General features: G+C 33.8%; 1 protein-coding gene and 2 pseudogenes across 1 annotated transcript; 1 reads left to right on the forward strand and 2 right to left on the reverse strand.

Moving 5' to 3' along the window:
• Window positions 1-917: 917 nt before the first annotated feature.
• On the reverse strand, window positions 918-2,581 carry LOC148194087 (zeatin O-glucosyltransferase pseudogene; annotated as a pseudogene).
• A 3,748-nt stretch (window positions 2,582-6,329) lies between these two features.
• On the reverse strand, window positions 6,330-7,568 carry LOC148194088 (uncharacterized). The gene is made up of 2 exons (XM_088097104.1): window positions 6,907-7,568; window positions 6,330-6,798 (listed from the first exon to the last, which is right to left on the reverse strand). The coding sequence occupies exons 1-2, from the start codon at window positions 7,566-7,568 to the stop codon at window positions 6,330-6,332; spliced, it is 1,131 nt and encodes a 376-aa protein (XP_087953230.1).
• Window positions 7,569-8,384: 816 nt separating this feature from the next.
• LOC148194089 (uncharacterized) lies at window positions 8,385-15,551 on the forward strand (annotated as a pseudogene).
• The last annotated feature ends 414 nt before the right edge of the window (window positions 15,552-15,965 follow it).

Raw genomic sequence — 15,965 nt, forward strand, 5'->3', positions numbered from 1 at the left:
AACGCTTTTGTCGTCATTCCTTCATAAGGTTGTTTTTAACGTGTTGGATTTTTTTGTTCCTTCAAATCCTCTCCAATTGTATTAGTTGATGCTTTCACAGAGGAGTAACAAATTTCTTTGTTTGATGCACCGACATCATCAACAAACTAAAATTTAACAAAAAATACAATTGTATAAAACCATAAAAGGAAATTCTACCAATAAAGGAAAGGGCAAAAATCGAAACGAGATAGGGCAAAACCAAAGATCATACGGCATATACATTGCTCTCACCGGACAATTCTATTTCGCGCAATATAATCTACAGAATCAAACCAAAAATGTGAGACATTGAACAAACAAAAGAGAGATTTCATTACGAAAACAAAAACGAGACCTTAAAAAAAGAAAGGACACACCTTAAAAAAAATGAGACACCTTCAACAAAGAAAGGTCAAACCTTCAAGAGAAGAAAAATGACACACTTTAAACTTAGAGTGCACAGAGAATGAATCATCTTTTTCTAAATGAAAAAGAGAAAGGTATTTTGGAATTTGTCTAGTAAGATATTTATTGGATAAAATATCTTAGATATTTTAAGCGGTTAAGATATTTATGAGTAACTAACCAGATTTTTAGGTAAGGTTATTTTTATTGGCCTATAAATACAATGACAGGGCAAAAGTCCAGGTACGTTCCGTCTACGTTCTAGTGACTCTAGATAATATTCTAGGGTGATATTATAATCACTTTCTTGAGAGCTGAGGCTCCATAACTCACATCTGACTTGAGCGTCGGAGTATCTTCGCAGGTACCTCTCCCTCCTTTGGCGAAAGTAGACTAGCGATACGAGCTGAAGGAGCATGAACGACAACAATTGAGGAGAAGCGAACGTCCCTGACATTTAGGAGCAACAAAGATACACCGGAAAACATCCATACCGAAACAGAATTCATAAGTATAATATGATTATTCTTTTCCACCTTATCTTTTTCAAATAAAAAAATTATTTTTTAACCTCCTCCAATACTACACACGTTATCCTTTTCTTTTTCATACTAGGTGTCTTTAACTTCATGTACCCAATTGGGAACTACACAGAAAACTATCAGCCCATCAGATACTATTTAGTGATATGGGCAATGAAAGATTTCATTTCCATGCGAGAATCTCCACCTTCATCCCTTGATATTTGGAAGGCCTTTTTCAGATTTACTGCTCTCTCTCTCATCTCATCACCTTCCTTTGTTTGCATTAACCTTCTCACACCATTCTCAACAACTGAAGCACTCACCAACGACTTCCTCTGCGACCAATCCTTCACAATCAATCCAACCTTCAGAACCTCTGTCACCAAAACTGCGTTTCTCGGCTGGTCTGAGTGCATGGGCCATGTTGCCATTGGCACCCCCAGGGATATGCTCTCTAAGCACGAGTTCCATCCACAATGACTCATAAAGCCCCCTGTTGAAGGGTGGCTCAGAATTTCCAATTGGGGTGCCCAATCCCTCACAACCACCCCCATGCCTTTCACTCTCTCCTCGAACCCATTTGGAAGATGAAGTTTTTTTGCTTCATTTTCATCAAAGATGTCCCCTTTATCAGCATGTCTCAGCACCCAGATGAACTTCTGCTTGCTTTGTTCTAACCCAGTTGCAACCTGTTGGATCTGTTCCACTTTCAAAGTTGTTGTTGTCCCAAAAGACACGTATATCACTGAATCTGGCTCTTGTTTATCAAGCCACTCCAAGCATGGGTGCCTTACTTTTGATTCTTTCTTCTCAACGGCCAAAGGGTTCAAAGGCCCCAGAGCCCAGACCTTCTTGCCGCCTTCGATATTCTCCAGCAACTTAATATAAGGACCTTCAATGGCCCTGCTTGTGTTGTAGATGTTTCCATCACCGATTTTGAGGAATTCAAATTGTTTAGTAACGAGATCAATGAACTCGGTGGGAAAACATCCTTCATCAGAAGGAAATTCCGGGAGGACTTCATTAAGCGAAGGCTTCCCCATTTCCTCCCAAAAATAAAGGAAGTTGGTAAAAGCAGATGTGCTGTGAAAAGTGTAATTCTCAACATTTGGCATGGTTGTGGCATCTTGTACCACTGATCCCATGAGGGAGTCATAGATGACTATGACCCTTTTGGCTTGAGATGAGAGGGATTGGAAAAGTTTTCCCACAGGCTCTCGAAGATGCATGGAGGCCTCGAATGAAGGAATTAGATGAGACGGGAAATCAGTTTCTGAACTGTTTGAGTTGGGAGAAGGGGAAACAAAGGATGGAACATCAAAGGCATGGAAATGAATGTTAGAAATGGATTTGTGGTGACGAAGAGTGGCTTGGCGAATGTGAGTGACAGTGGAAACATAATGAACTGGTATGTTGTGTGATGAGATAAGGTTTGAGAGATGCAGAAGCTGATTGAGATGGCCTTGTGCAGGGAAAGGTATCAGAACCACTACCACTTGGTTTTTCTGAGCAAGATTTTCTCCATTGGAAGCCATGACCAGGAACTTAGAGAACCTATTACTCAACTTTAACAACGGATTTCAAAGTATCTTTGCCTTGTGTTACTAAGGCTGCATGTCCACACATTTATAGAACCCAGTATCAAAAACCAAACACATTGTTTTCAATATAAATATCTATTATCGTGAATATCTATTATCGTGAATATCTATTATTCAAAAAAGAATTAAAATAAAATTTTAATTTATATTTTATTAAATTAACTTTAATTTTATATTATATTTCTATTTTTTAAAATTTATTTAAACTTTAATTTCAAAATTTATAAAATATTTTTTTAAAATATATATATATATATACACAAATTTTAAAATATATACTGATATTTTTAAAATATATACATGAATAAGAGGATGTATAAGGACTTGTTCTCGTTTATAATTGTACGGAGTGTCCCACGTTTAAAATACTAGTTTAGAATTTAAAGGAAGACGATGAGCTGATTGTTAGAAAATGAATTTAAAGGATCACACAAGGAACAAAATAGGCTAACTACTTGTTGATAAGTTAGAAATGTAATTACTTAGTTCTTCACCAATATTTGGGTTAAATAAATATATTTAAATATATAATTATATTTTAGGCTTATAACAGACAAATTAAATTGTGACAAATTATTTATAAAGATTAATTAATAATTTAATTTTTATATTTATATTTTTTTCATTCATTTCTTAAATACAATTAATTTAACATGAGTGTTAAAATTTAAAAGGTGTAACGTGTCTAATTTGACAAGTCTCAAAATAAGAGATAATTCAAATTTTTATTTTTTAAAAATTATTTAACATAAAAATAAATAAATTAACTCTATTTAAATAAGAAAAATGAAATTACTCAGTAAACTTATTAATAAAATTTTAATATTTTTTCTAGAAAAAAAATATTAAAATTTTATTAATAAATTTAAAAATAATGATAGCAATAAGATAATTATAAATATAAAATGACATAAATAATAATAATAAAAGTATAATTCTTACTAATAATAATAATAAAACTATAATTTATTATTTGATTAAAATTAATTGATAATATTATTTTATAATTTTTATAAAATTTATTATATCAATCAAATAACTCTCATCAAACTGTTGTCTCTTGACACTAATCTACTGAATTATACATAAGGAGTAAGGAATAACAGAGAGGGAGAGAAACGAGTGTAGTTATTTTTCATTTAACCAAAAAAATGAATATACAAAGCAATGTATATAACAACGGTAGAAGAAGCATTTAACTGTAACAACAAACAGCTAAAACCGTTAGGAGTTTTGTTTTACAGTCTCAACACACCCCTCTAAAACTAAACTATTTATAGATTTAACTCCAAGATAATTTCTCAGCTTTTCAAATATGTTTTGCCTTAAAGCTTTAGTGAAGATGTCTGCGATTTGTTCTTCTGTGGGACAGTACACAAGTTCCAGTCTTCCTTTGCCAACTTGTTCTCTCAGATAATGGAACTTGGTCTCTATATGTTTGCTCCTGCCATGTGAAACGGGATTCCTAGATAGGTTGATGGCTGATCTGTTATCTATCAATAGTTGTATTGGCTTGCAACATTCAATCTTTAACTTGTCTAGAATTGTCTCTAACCAAGCACACTGGCACGCAATATGTGTTTAGCAGTAGAAAGATGAGATTGTCTGGGATCGCTCATGAATCTACTTACCAGTCCAACACCATAATTGATATCAGGTCTACTATTACAAACATACCTGAGTGATCCTACAATCTGTTTAAATAGAGTAGCATCAACCTTCCTGTCATCTGCTTGGATAAACAACTTAGTGTTTGCCATCACTGGTATACTCGCACTATTGCAGCCTTCCATGCCAAACCTCTTCAAGACTTCACTAATATATCTTCTTTGATGCACAAGCATACCATTAGAAATTCGCAAAAATTCTAACCCCAGAAAATAACCCAGACTCCCGAGATCAGTCATTTCGAAATCTCCTTTCATTTTCATCTTAAATTCTTCAATTGCTTCTGCTGAGCTTCCTGTTACAAGTAAATCATCAACATACAAACAGACCAATAAGACACCTTGTTGTTCAGCTTGTTTCACATAGACTCCAAACTCAATCGTGCACTTTTGGAATCCAAGTTTAATGAGCCAGGAGTTGATATGGGTATTCCAGGCTCGAGGTGCCTGTCTGAGCTCGTACAAGGCTTTGTTCAGCTCATATACTTTCCACTCCTCACCTTTCTTTTCAAATCCAGGTGGTTGTCTCACGTATACTTCTTCTTCTAAAGGACCATTCAAGAACGCTGACTTCACGTCCATTTGGCATATTTCCCATCCTTTCAAATTTGCAACAGCAGCAACGAGTCTCACGGTCTCTAGCCTTGCAACTGGTACAAACACTCCAGTGAACTCAATTACAGGCTTCTGTAGGAAGCCCTTTGCAACCAGTCTTGCTTTTAGCTTGGCTATGCTACCATCCGGTTTATACTTCGTTTTGAACACCCATTTAACCTAATTGCTTGTTTGTGTCGAGGCAGTTCCACCATTTCCCAAGTTTTGTTCTTCTCTATTGCTCTCAATTCCTCCATCATAGCTTCTTTCCATTCTTCCATATCGAAAGCTTGCTTCCAAGTGAGTCTCTCAGCATCAGCTAAGAATGCAAAATGAACAAGATCACCCGATTCTGCAATCTCATTATCCATGAACACCTCATGATCTACAAGTCTTGTTGAAGGAAACCGAGCTCTTTGTGGCCTCATGTTGTTTACTCCTACATCCGCAGCTACCTGTTCAATCTCATTAGGTCTTTTCTCCTCCAGCCAGCTAGATACAACTCCACTAGAGTTCGAATTTGATTCAGCATCCAGCCAGTTAAATGTGGCTGACTCGTCTATTAGCATATCCCTACTAATCACAACTTCATTCTTCTTTGGGTTGTACAATCTATAAGCGCCTGTGGGATGGTAGCCAACGAGGATAAAAACCTCAATCTTATCTCCTAACTTCTTCCTCCTCTCATCTGGAACGTGTTTGTAGCACACAGATCCAAATATCCTCAAATGATCTGTTGATGGTTTGATTCCAGACCACGCCTCTTCTGGAGTGCAGTTTGCCAAGGCCTTTGTTGGACTTCTATTTAAAAAATGAGTTGTTGTGGAGACAGCCTCTCCCCATAAGTTGTGTGGCAGACTCTTCCCCTTAATCAAACATCTGGTCATTTCAAGCAGCATTTTATTTCTCCTATCGGCCAAGCCGTTGTGCTGAGGTGTGTATGGGGCTACAACTTCATGTACAATTCCCTTTACATCACAGAATTTGTTCATCTCCCTAGAATTAAATTCTCCACCTCCATCAGTTCTGAAAATCTTCAACTGCAGGGCCGATTGCCTCTCCACCATGGCACAGAATTTAACAAAATATAAGAAAACTTCTTTCTTTTCTTTTAACAGATAAACTCATATCTTCCTAGTCCATTCATCCACAAAGATTAAAAAGTATCTATTACCTCCAAGCGTTGATACTTCGAAGGGGCCACACACATTTGAATGGACAACACCGAGTGGCTGCTTCGCTCGTTTAGGTGCAGATTTCTTGAATTTCATTCTGGCCTGTTTTCCCATAGCACATCCTTCACAAATCTTCTTAGGAGTGTTTATCAAAGGCACACCTTTTATAAACTCTTTGCCGTTTAATAAACTCAAACTTTTGAAATTCAAATGCCCGAACCTATAATGCCATACCCAGCTTTCTTCTTCAAAATTCAACGAAGATAAGCATTGTATTGTTATTGCGTTCAGATTCAAATTGAACGTCCTATTTTTGGCTAGCGGAGCTTTAATCACAAGTCGCTACTTCTTATCAAACACTTCTATGAGATTTCGATGCATTGACATGGTGTAGCCTTTCTCCAGGAGTTGTCCAAGGCTTAACAGATTACTCTTCATCGTTGGGACATACAGCACGTCATCCATGTATGCAACTCCACCCTTCTTGCACGTGATCAACACTCTACCAACTCCTTCTACTGTCACTGTGCTGTCATCTACGAATGTCACATTGCTCTTCTTTCTTGGATCAAGATTTACTAGCCACTCTCTTCTTCCGGTCATGTGGTTAGAACATCCAGTATCTAAGTACCAGCACAAATCGTCCTTAGCATGATTGTGTTCGCTTGACAGCATCACACGTTCAGCTTCTGTAACATTCGCTGCATGACTCACCTCCTTTGAATGTGACGTGTGGTCGGTGCAACTACTACACACATCTTCATGTCGTGCTGCTCTTGATTGCAACACGTGTTCTGCTATACAGTCACACCTGTTCAACGCATCTGTTCAGTCTGAAGACGACACCCGATCGTCAACTCCCTTTTGTTCTTTAGATGACAACCCATTGTCTTCATCCGTTCGATTTTTTGACAACAACTGATCGTCTTCATCGACGCCCGATCGGTTAAAAGAAAACAATTGTTCGGTTGTGCTCATCAGAAGGACATGATCAGATTCAGAATCGCCTATTTCTTGTGCAAGATTTGCTGCTTCACCATTCTTGTTTTTCTTCGCATCTTCATTGTGCCAACATTCTAAAGAATAGTGGTCATATTTGTTGCACGTGAAACATTGAATGTTTCTTTTATCATAGCCCTTTCTGCCTCTACCTCTAGAATGTCTACCCCCTTGACTGCTTCCATTCTTCTGCTCACCTCCATTGTCTTCATTGTTTTGATCGGATGATTTTGTGCTTCTACTGCCATTGCGTCCACCACGTGATCTCTCTCTTCCTCTCCCACGACCTTTGAAAGTTTGGTTATTCCTGGCCTGCAACGCCTGATTTGTACTTGGCGTCACACTCCTTTCAGTATTTTTTCTCTCGATCAGCCTCTGTTCATGTGCTTCAAGGGAATTATGCAACTCTTCTACTTTCATTACCTCAAGATCCTTGCATTCTTCTATAGCAACCACAATGTGATCGTATTGTGGTGTCAAGGTTCGAAGTATTTTCTCGACAATCTTTTTGTCCTTCACAACCTTATTCCATGCTCTCATAGCATTAACCACAACTTGGATTCTGCCAATATACTCTACCATCGTTTCTTGCTCCCCCATGCAGAGAAGCTCATACTGCCACTGTAGAGACTACAAACGAATCTTTTTCACTTTGCCAGAGTTTCCATAACCATCCTGTAGAATATCCCAGACTTCTTTGGCCGTGGTAGCTTCCGATACCTTCTGAAAGATTGTGGCAGAAATACATTGATGCAGTAGCATCCTTGCCTTGCAATCAAGTCGTCTGTTTTCTTTGTATCTTCACTTCTTCTGTGTCACCTTTCAAAGGTTCTTGTAGTCCTTTCTTCACCACCTCGTCGACTTCTTGAAACTCAAGGATAGCTTCCATTTTTACGCACCAATCATCATAATCTTTGCCATCAAATATCGGGAGATTGCTATGAATTAATTCAGCCATCACACCTCCTTTTCTGCTTGAATCGAGTTCTTTGACGTCACTGAATTTCACCAGCTTTCGTAGTCTTAAGCTCTGAATACCACTGTTGTCTCTTGACAGTAATCTACTGAATTATGCATAAAGAGTAAGGAATAATAGAGACTGAGACAAAGGAGTGTAGTTATTTTTCATTTAACAAAAAAAAATAGATGTACAAAATAATGTATATAACAACTGTAGAAGAAGCATTTAACTGTAACAGCAAACAATTAAAACCGTTAGGAGTTTTTTTTTACAGTCTCAACATCAGTCACCTTTTATAAATCTTTTATTTTCTTTTCACCTTTTGTTCTCTTAATTTAAACAAGTTTAATTTTTATCCCTTTTATTTTTCTTTTAATTTCATCTATGAGTCAATTCAAACAAACGAAACCTATCAGTCAATTCAAACCAACAAAACTATGACAAAAAGGTAAAATCGAGTGAAGATATGAAAGTGAGTTATTATAAAATTTTAGTCGGCAGCAGAGAATCTGAAAAATGGTGTGTGTGCGAGATGAAGGAGATTAGCCAAAACTTTATACCATCAGAATCATTGGGTTTTATATTATAAAATTTATTTTATTCATGTTATAATTTTAAATTTTTACATAAATCAAAACTTAAATAAAACTCTCCTCTTACCCATTAATTGAAAAAAAAAAATGAATATGTTATGGAGTAGTTGTATAAACATGTTTTAACAAAACTCCTCCACTCAGTTAAGAACTAGGCTGAATTAGTTCAACTAATTTCAAAATTCGGTTAATCTGGGGATCAGTGGTTGGAAAATTTTATTGTTTTTAAATGTAATTTTGAAAAGAAAATATGTTGGTTTTGAAAATAATTTCTTTTAATTTAAATTTTAAGAAAGCTTATTTGAAAATTTAGTTTTGGTTTTTTAAAACATATTTTTTAATTATTTATTATATTAGTGTATTGATTATTTTAATTGTATTTTTTCTATTAAACATAAAATTAAATATTAATAAATTTCGAAAAAAACAAATTATGGTTTAATAATAATTTTAAAAAAAGACAATATGATTAAAGATGATAACGAATCGGATATGAATAGTATGTACTCATACTAACTGGATATCCGTGAGTTTTAAAAACTCACGAATACCCATAAATATTCACAAATATTTAAAAAATATATATTTTATAAATTTTTAAAATAAAATATAATAAAATTATAAAAAAATATAAAATATAATATAATTAAATTAAATATAAATTAAAATTAAATTTTAATTAAATTTTAATTAAATTTAACTTAATAAAATATAAAAATGATTTGTTTAGACATTACTTATTATATTATTAATATTATTATTTAATTTATGTTTTCTAAAAAATGATTTTATTTTTTTATATTGTCAAAGTTTTTATTTGAAACTTTTTATTTTATATTCTATTTCATTACATGTTGAAACTTTTGGTTTATTTTATTTTTATAAAATTTATGTTAACTATTATTATATACTTTGACATGTTTATGTTGTCATCCTAAGTAATGTCTATTATTTGTATCGTATGAAAATTTATTATAAAAAAAAACACATGGGGAACCAAATTAAAATAGTGTGAAAAAAAAAAACTTTCCAACAAAAAACATATTTGAACACGAGAAACTGAAATCTATTATGAAAAAAAAAAGTACAACATGTGACTAAAAGTAAACTATCGTATATTTACAACACAAAGAGTCGATTTATTTATAAATAATTATCCTCTTGATAAAATAATAAATAGGAGAAACTCTAAAACTCATATTTTTGTTGGTTATTAAGTGAGTATTATCAAATTCTCCAAGTAATATGAAGAAGATAGTTGTGTTGGAAGTTATCACTACAACCCAATAAGTCTATTGAGTTGGGAGATTTGGATAGTTATGCTTAGAATGTTTATAATTTTTTTAGAAGAAGCTTTGTTAGAAAAAATTATACTATAAGAGTTTGTAAGTTTCTCTACAAAAGTTATACAAGAAAAGTTTACAGTTTTATAAAAAATAATTACATGAAGCTTTGCAGTTTTTGTTTACAAATATATTTTAAGTAATACAGTTTTTTATAAGTATTTGTGGAGTCGAGTATTGAAGTGCTAAAACATATTAAATTTTTAGTGTTTTTATTTATATTTTTGTTCTTATTTGTGAGTGTATTTTCGTTTAAAGATTTTTCTATTGTGTGATTCCCAATAATTGTTGCATAAACATTTGAATTTTTAGTCATTTTTGTTTTTAAATATGATTTTTTTTTTTACGTATTAACTATATTCACAACTATAAACAAAGCAAACTTGGAGTCCAACGCCTGATAATCTTCAATCAAAGTAAGAAGATTTTGAGTCACTTTCAATAAACGTGGATGAATTTGGTATCCAACTTTATATATATTAGAATAAATGTTAAATATAGCCGTGAAATGAATAGTTAGATAATTTATTATATATACTAATAAATCAAATAACACTCAAAAGTAATTATAAAAAAAATAGGCAATGTTAGGCAAAACTATTTAGATGCCTTTATTTGGAATTCAATTTAAACTTATAGATTCTATGCTGAACATAAATACATAGCTATAAATTCATGCTTATTGCATCTTTTATCTTATGTCCTGAAAGTACTCTTACCTGTAAATCTAGATTCATTCTTAAATTATTATATCCTAAGGATTTCAAATTCTAGTGTGATTCATCTATCTATGTAATATCCCATAATCTCAATAATTCATAATTGATATATTGTAGCATTACATTTAAGGTAACATCCCATAATTCATAGTTGATATATATATATATATATATATATATATATATATATATATATATATATATATATATATATATATATATATATATATATATATATATATATATATATATGTTTTAAACTCAGATTTCAACTACAAACTCATAAATATAACTCGAATTCTTCTAATTTATTCTTCTATCTCTTTCTTCATTGGCACTGAATCAGACGACATTCCTTCATCTGCTCCCGTATAACGAATTATACGATCATTGCACAAACACAAACAAGTAGGGTAACATGCAACAAATCATTTATAAAACATGCATAATTACTTTGATACACTCAACAAACATCATATAATAATTATGTCAGACACCCTCATACCATCATACAACAATCGCACCATAGACACTCATCCCATCATACCACAATCCCTAATAGACAATCATCCCACAATACCCAATAGACACTCATCCCACAATACCCAATAGACACTCATTCCACAATACCCAATAGACACTCATTCCACAATACCCAATAGACACTCATTCCACAATACCCAATAGACACTCATCCCACAATACCCAATAGACACTCATTCCACAATACCCAATAAACACTCATTCCACAATACCTAATAGACACTCATTCCACAATACCCAATAGACACTCATTTGGATGATACGTTGATGAGCGGTCATGGGAGGTTATGCACTTGTGATGACTTCTACTTCTTCTTACAAATACACTTTCAAAATACTCCATACCATCCACAAGGTTAGTCCTCAACACTATGTCCAAAACCGGCACATAGACCAGGACCTCCCGCCCCTCTCACCACATAATTCATCTTTCTCTACTTGAGACTGGATGTTTATTAAAGTATCAGGATAACCTCCAACAACAGGACCCTCAACATCAACATATACACTAATACCATGTCATTACAGAATCTCTCCACGAGACTCATATCATGTTCATATTCATCAACTCATACCATGCTCAAATTCATAATTCCATATCTACCACAATAACATGAATTCATCAGAAATTTTCATTCCAACAAGATATATTGCACAATAATTTAACAGTACATAATCTGTTCAATAAGATTTAAGTTAAAAACTTGTCGAGTAGACTTCCAGGAAAGAGAGGTGCATCACAATGGACAACTTAAGTACCAAGTCTTTCCTTAGCCAAAGTGTTCCTCAACTAGTTTTTAACAAATTTCTTATTTACATATTCAAAACAATAGCATATAATATTAACACAGAAATTCAATATATATAGATATATAACAAGCACATATGTTTTTCATTAACAGTATTCATACAGAATTTCAAGACATGAATAGTAATAAAACAATACTAAATCATAATATAAAAGGTTAGAAAGGTTAGCTCCCCCTACCTCTATTCCAGACTTAGTTTCTTAATCAGAGGTTGTTCCCGGAAAACTTCCAGAATCTCCACACTAAAATCCTTCTTACTCTAAATTCTTCTTAATCTTATGATTTCTCTCTACTTCTTGGTGCAAAATCCCCCTCCCCTTGCTTGGTATTTATAGGCCAAGATTCTGGTATTATTTGGTGTTTTATTATTATTATTATTATTATTATTATATATATATATATATATATATATATATATATTTATCATTTCAATCGTCGAAAGATGTTTTGGTGTTTTTCTATTTCAATCACCGAAAGTTTCTTTGTCCATTTGTTTTTTTTTTCTTTTTTTCTTTTTTTTTTAAAAAAAAGTAGAAAAGAGTTTGAACCCATGTTCTTGAAATCACCACAATTTTCTACCATTTAAGCTACCAAAATTAATTTCTTATTTAACTTTCCACATTTTACTTTTACATAAACTTATTAATTATATTTTCCATTCATAAAGAAAAATTTATTACTACTAGTAATAAAATTGTTACTATTAAGGTAATTATTTTTCATAGGTCTTACAACCTCTAGATTGTTTTACTATGCATGACTTCCTCACCGAACACACTTTCTAGATTTTGTGGAAACCTCTAGCAAGAGTGTGATGATTTGATTGGGCCACAATTTGATACTAGTTTTTCAACTCAATCCAAAACAATGAGATGAAATGAATTGTTAGTTCATTCAAGTAATAAATATAAACAAAACCACAAATTATAAGATCAAATATGAATAAACATTTAAAAAGTAAACAATACAAATAATTTTAGTTAATTACATCCCACCTCTTACAAGAAGATTCGACCACTCATGACGATTTAAATCCAAACTCTAAGAGTTGCATAACATTCCTATGGCTCTTGTTATAGCTAATATAAGAATTACATATAAGAATTACATAGAATATTTTGGTTGGTGCTCAACCCCATCTTTTATGCTCAGCCATATGAATTTCTTCATGTGTGAGTTTTTTTTTTGGTTTAGCGTTATGTTTTGATGCTTAGCTTTCTTTGCACAAAAGGTTTTTTTCTTTGGCTTAGCTCTAATTTATTATGCTCAGCCAGTAATGCAAGTTATGTCTCTTCATCTACTTTCTTTTTTTCTATGACTTGAAACCACTTCCTACGGTTGAGCTGCCTTTTTGTTATTTCTTCTTCCTTTTACTCCAAAATAGCAAGATAACATTAAATTTCATATAACTTAGTTCTTTGAGATACACCATTGTGCATTTTAAACTAAAAAGGATTATTTTCTTATTGAACGCAATCAAATCAAGCTTGATAAGTGTCTATTTTGATATAAATTTTAAGGTATATTATACACTTATCAAAGACCTTATCGATTTTAATGACATTAACAAAAAAGACCTGATTTAAGCGTTTTAACAAATTTTGAAATACATTGAAACTTTTTAACCAAATTTAGGACCAAATTAATAATTAAACAAAAAAATTTATTTGGATAGAAAGACAAAAACAAAAGGGCAAGAGAATGATTTTGCTGTATATAATTTTTCTTAATCTTTATTCTCTATCATGTAAGATTCCAAAACAATTATATAATAGATATACAATCTTAAAAAATATCTCTATAGTACCGAACAAAGAGTTTACATAACCAAAATATTTCAAAATTTCAACAATATATATATATATATATATATATATATATATATATATATATATATATATATATATATATTCACACAATACATATGTTTTAGAAATATTTATGAACTTCTAACATTATTTATTCATAATAACAAAAAAAAATAAGAAGGATAACCTACTAACATTTTAGAGTTTAAGTTTACGTATAACTGTTTAAATGTAATTTTTTAAATCTCAAATATTACATTATCAAATAGTTAAGCTTATACAATTTGATTAATTTAACAAATATATATATATATATATATATATATATATATATATATATATTAGATTCATTTTCTATCCATATATAAAATTTATATACATAAAATTTATAATTTCTAATTGTATACAAATTATATATCTCAAGTACAAAATAATAGTTTAAAATAAAGCGATTTGATTGGGTGACGTATAGTTTAAATTAGCCTAACGAATTTAAATAAAAAAAGTAATGTATTACTCTATGATATAGATTTAGTAAAAAAATTCTCATTCATTAAATAAAGGTTTAATACCCAATTTTGTCCACAGTTTGATTCGGAAATCTCAATTTAGTCTCTCTTTATAAAACTAATTGTAATGGATCCTTACTTGTAATTATGTGAGTCAAATTAGTCTCTTCCGTTAAATATAGGCAAACGGAGTTAATGGGCTGATGATGTGGCAGTAGTCACTGGTTAGGTGTCTAGCACGTAATTGTGTGCGTGCTTACGTGGTGTTAGGGCAGATGATTTTAAAATTGGGTTTTAATTAGAAATTGGGTTTATTTAATTGTGTGCGTCCTCCGTCCTCTGTCACCCACGGCCATGCCTCAAACTTCACCCAACCGGCCACCGCAGACCACTGCTTCTTCGAATCGGCCATTGCGACACCGCTTCTTCGCAAACGCGCCGCTTTCTCATCACCTGCGCCACCGAAAACTCCGACGATTTGATCCGTCAACTCGTCGTCGATCTCCACTCCGCCTCACTCGACGATCAGAAGCAAGCCGCCATGGAAATCAGATTGCTCGCCAAAAACAAGCCGGAGAATCGAGTCAAAATAGCCAAAGCCGGCGCAATCAAACCGCTGATTTCACTCATTTCTTCGCCGGACCTCCAGCTCCAGGAATCAAACCGCGATTTTGAATCTCTCGCTCTGCGACGAGAACAAGGAGGCCATCGCCTCCGCAGGAGCGATTAAGCTGCTGGTTCGCGCGCTGAGCACGGGAACCGCGACGGCAAAGGAGAACGCAGCGTGCGCCCTACTGCGGCTGTCGCAGGTGGAGGAGAACAAGGCGGCGATTGGGCGGTCCGGCGCGATTCCGTCGCTGGTGAGCCTTCTGGCGAGCGGCGGGTTCCGCGCGAAGAAGGACGCGTCGACGACGCTGTACTCGCTGTGCACGGTGAAGGAGAACAAGCTTAGGGCGGTGAAGGCGGGGATCATGAAGGTGCTGGTGGAGCTGATGGCGGACTTCGAGTCGAACATGGTGGACAAGTCGGCGTACGTGGTGAGCGTGCTGGTGTCAGTGCCGGAGGCGAGGGTGGCGCTGGTGGAGGAAGGCGGCGTGCCCGTGCTGGTTGAGATCGTTGAGGTGGGAACGCAGAGGCAGAAGGAAATCGCGGTTGTTATTCTGTTGCAGGTGTGTGAAGATAGCGTGGTGTATCGCTCTAGGGTGGCTCGCGAAGGTGCGATTCCTCCTTTGGTGGCTCTGTCTCAGTCCGGCACCAATCGCGCCAAGCAAAAGGTATAATTCCATTCCCTTAGCTTCAACCCAATTTCTAATTAAAACCCAATTTTAAAATCAGCTGCCCTAACACCACGTAAGCACGCACACAATTACGTGTTAGACACCTAACCAGTGACTACTGCCACATCATGAGCCCATTAACTCCGTTTGCCTATATTTAACGGAAGGGACTAATTTGACTCACATAATTACAAGTAAGGATCCATTACAATTAGTTTTATAAAGAGGGACTAAATTGAGATTTCCGAACCAAACTGGGGACAAAATTGGGTATTAAACCTTAAATAAACTAATGAAAATACATATGTGTAATATTTGTGTATGTGTTTATTTTTTTGGTTATTAAAAGTAGGGTTAAATATGTCTTTCGTCCCTTAAGTATCACACGATTTTTGGTTTAGTCCCTACTCGAAACTT

Source organism: Vigna umbellata, chromosome 8, assembly GCF_029865625.1.
Source record: "Vigna umbellata cultivar VRB3 chromosome 8, Vumbellata_1.0, whole genome shotgun sequence".
NCBI lineage: Eukaryota > Viridiplantae > Streptophyta > Magnoliopsida > Fabales > Fabaceae > Vigna > Vigna umbellata.

Excerpts from the sequence above, each read along its gene's own strand:
- LOC148194088 (XM_088097104.1), bottom strand. The coding sequence starts at position 7,568 with ATGGTAGAGTATATTGGCAGAATCCAAGTTGTGGTTAATGCTATGAGA. Across the intron at positions 6,799-6,906 it reads GGCGTCGATGAAGACGATCA|GTGTGACTGTATAGCAGAAC; the intron begins GTTGTTGTCAAA and ends TGCGTTGAACAG.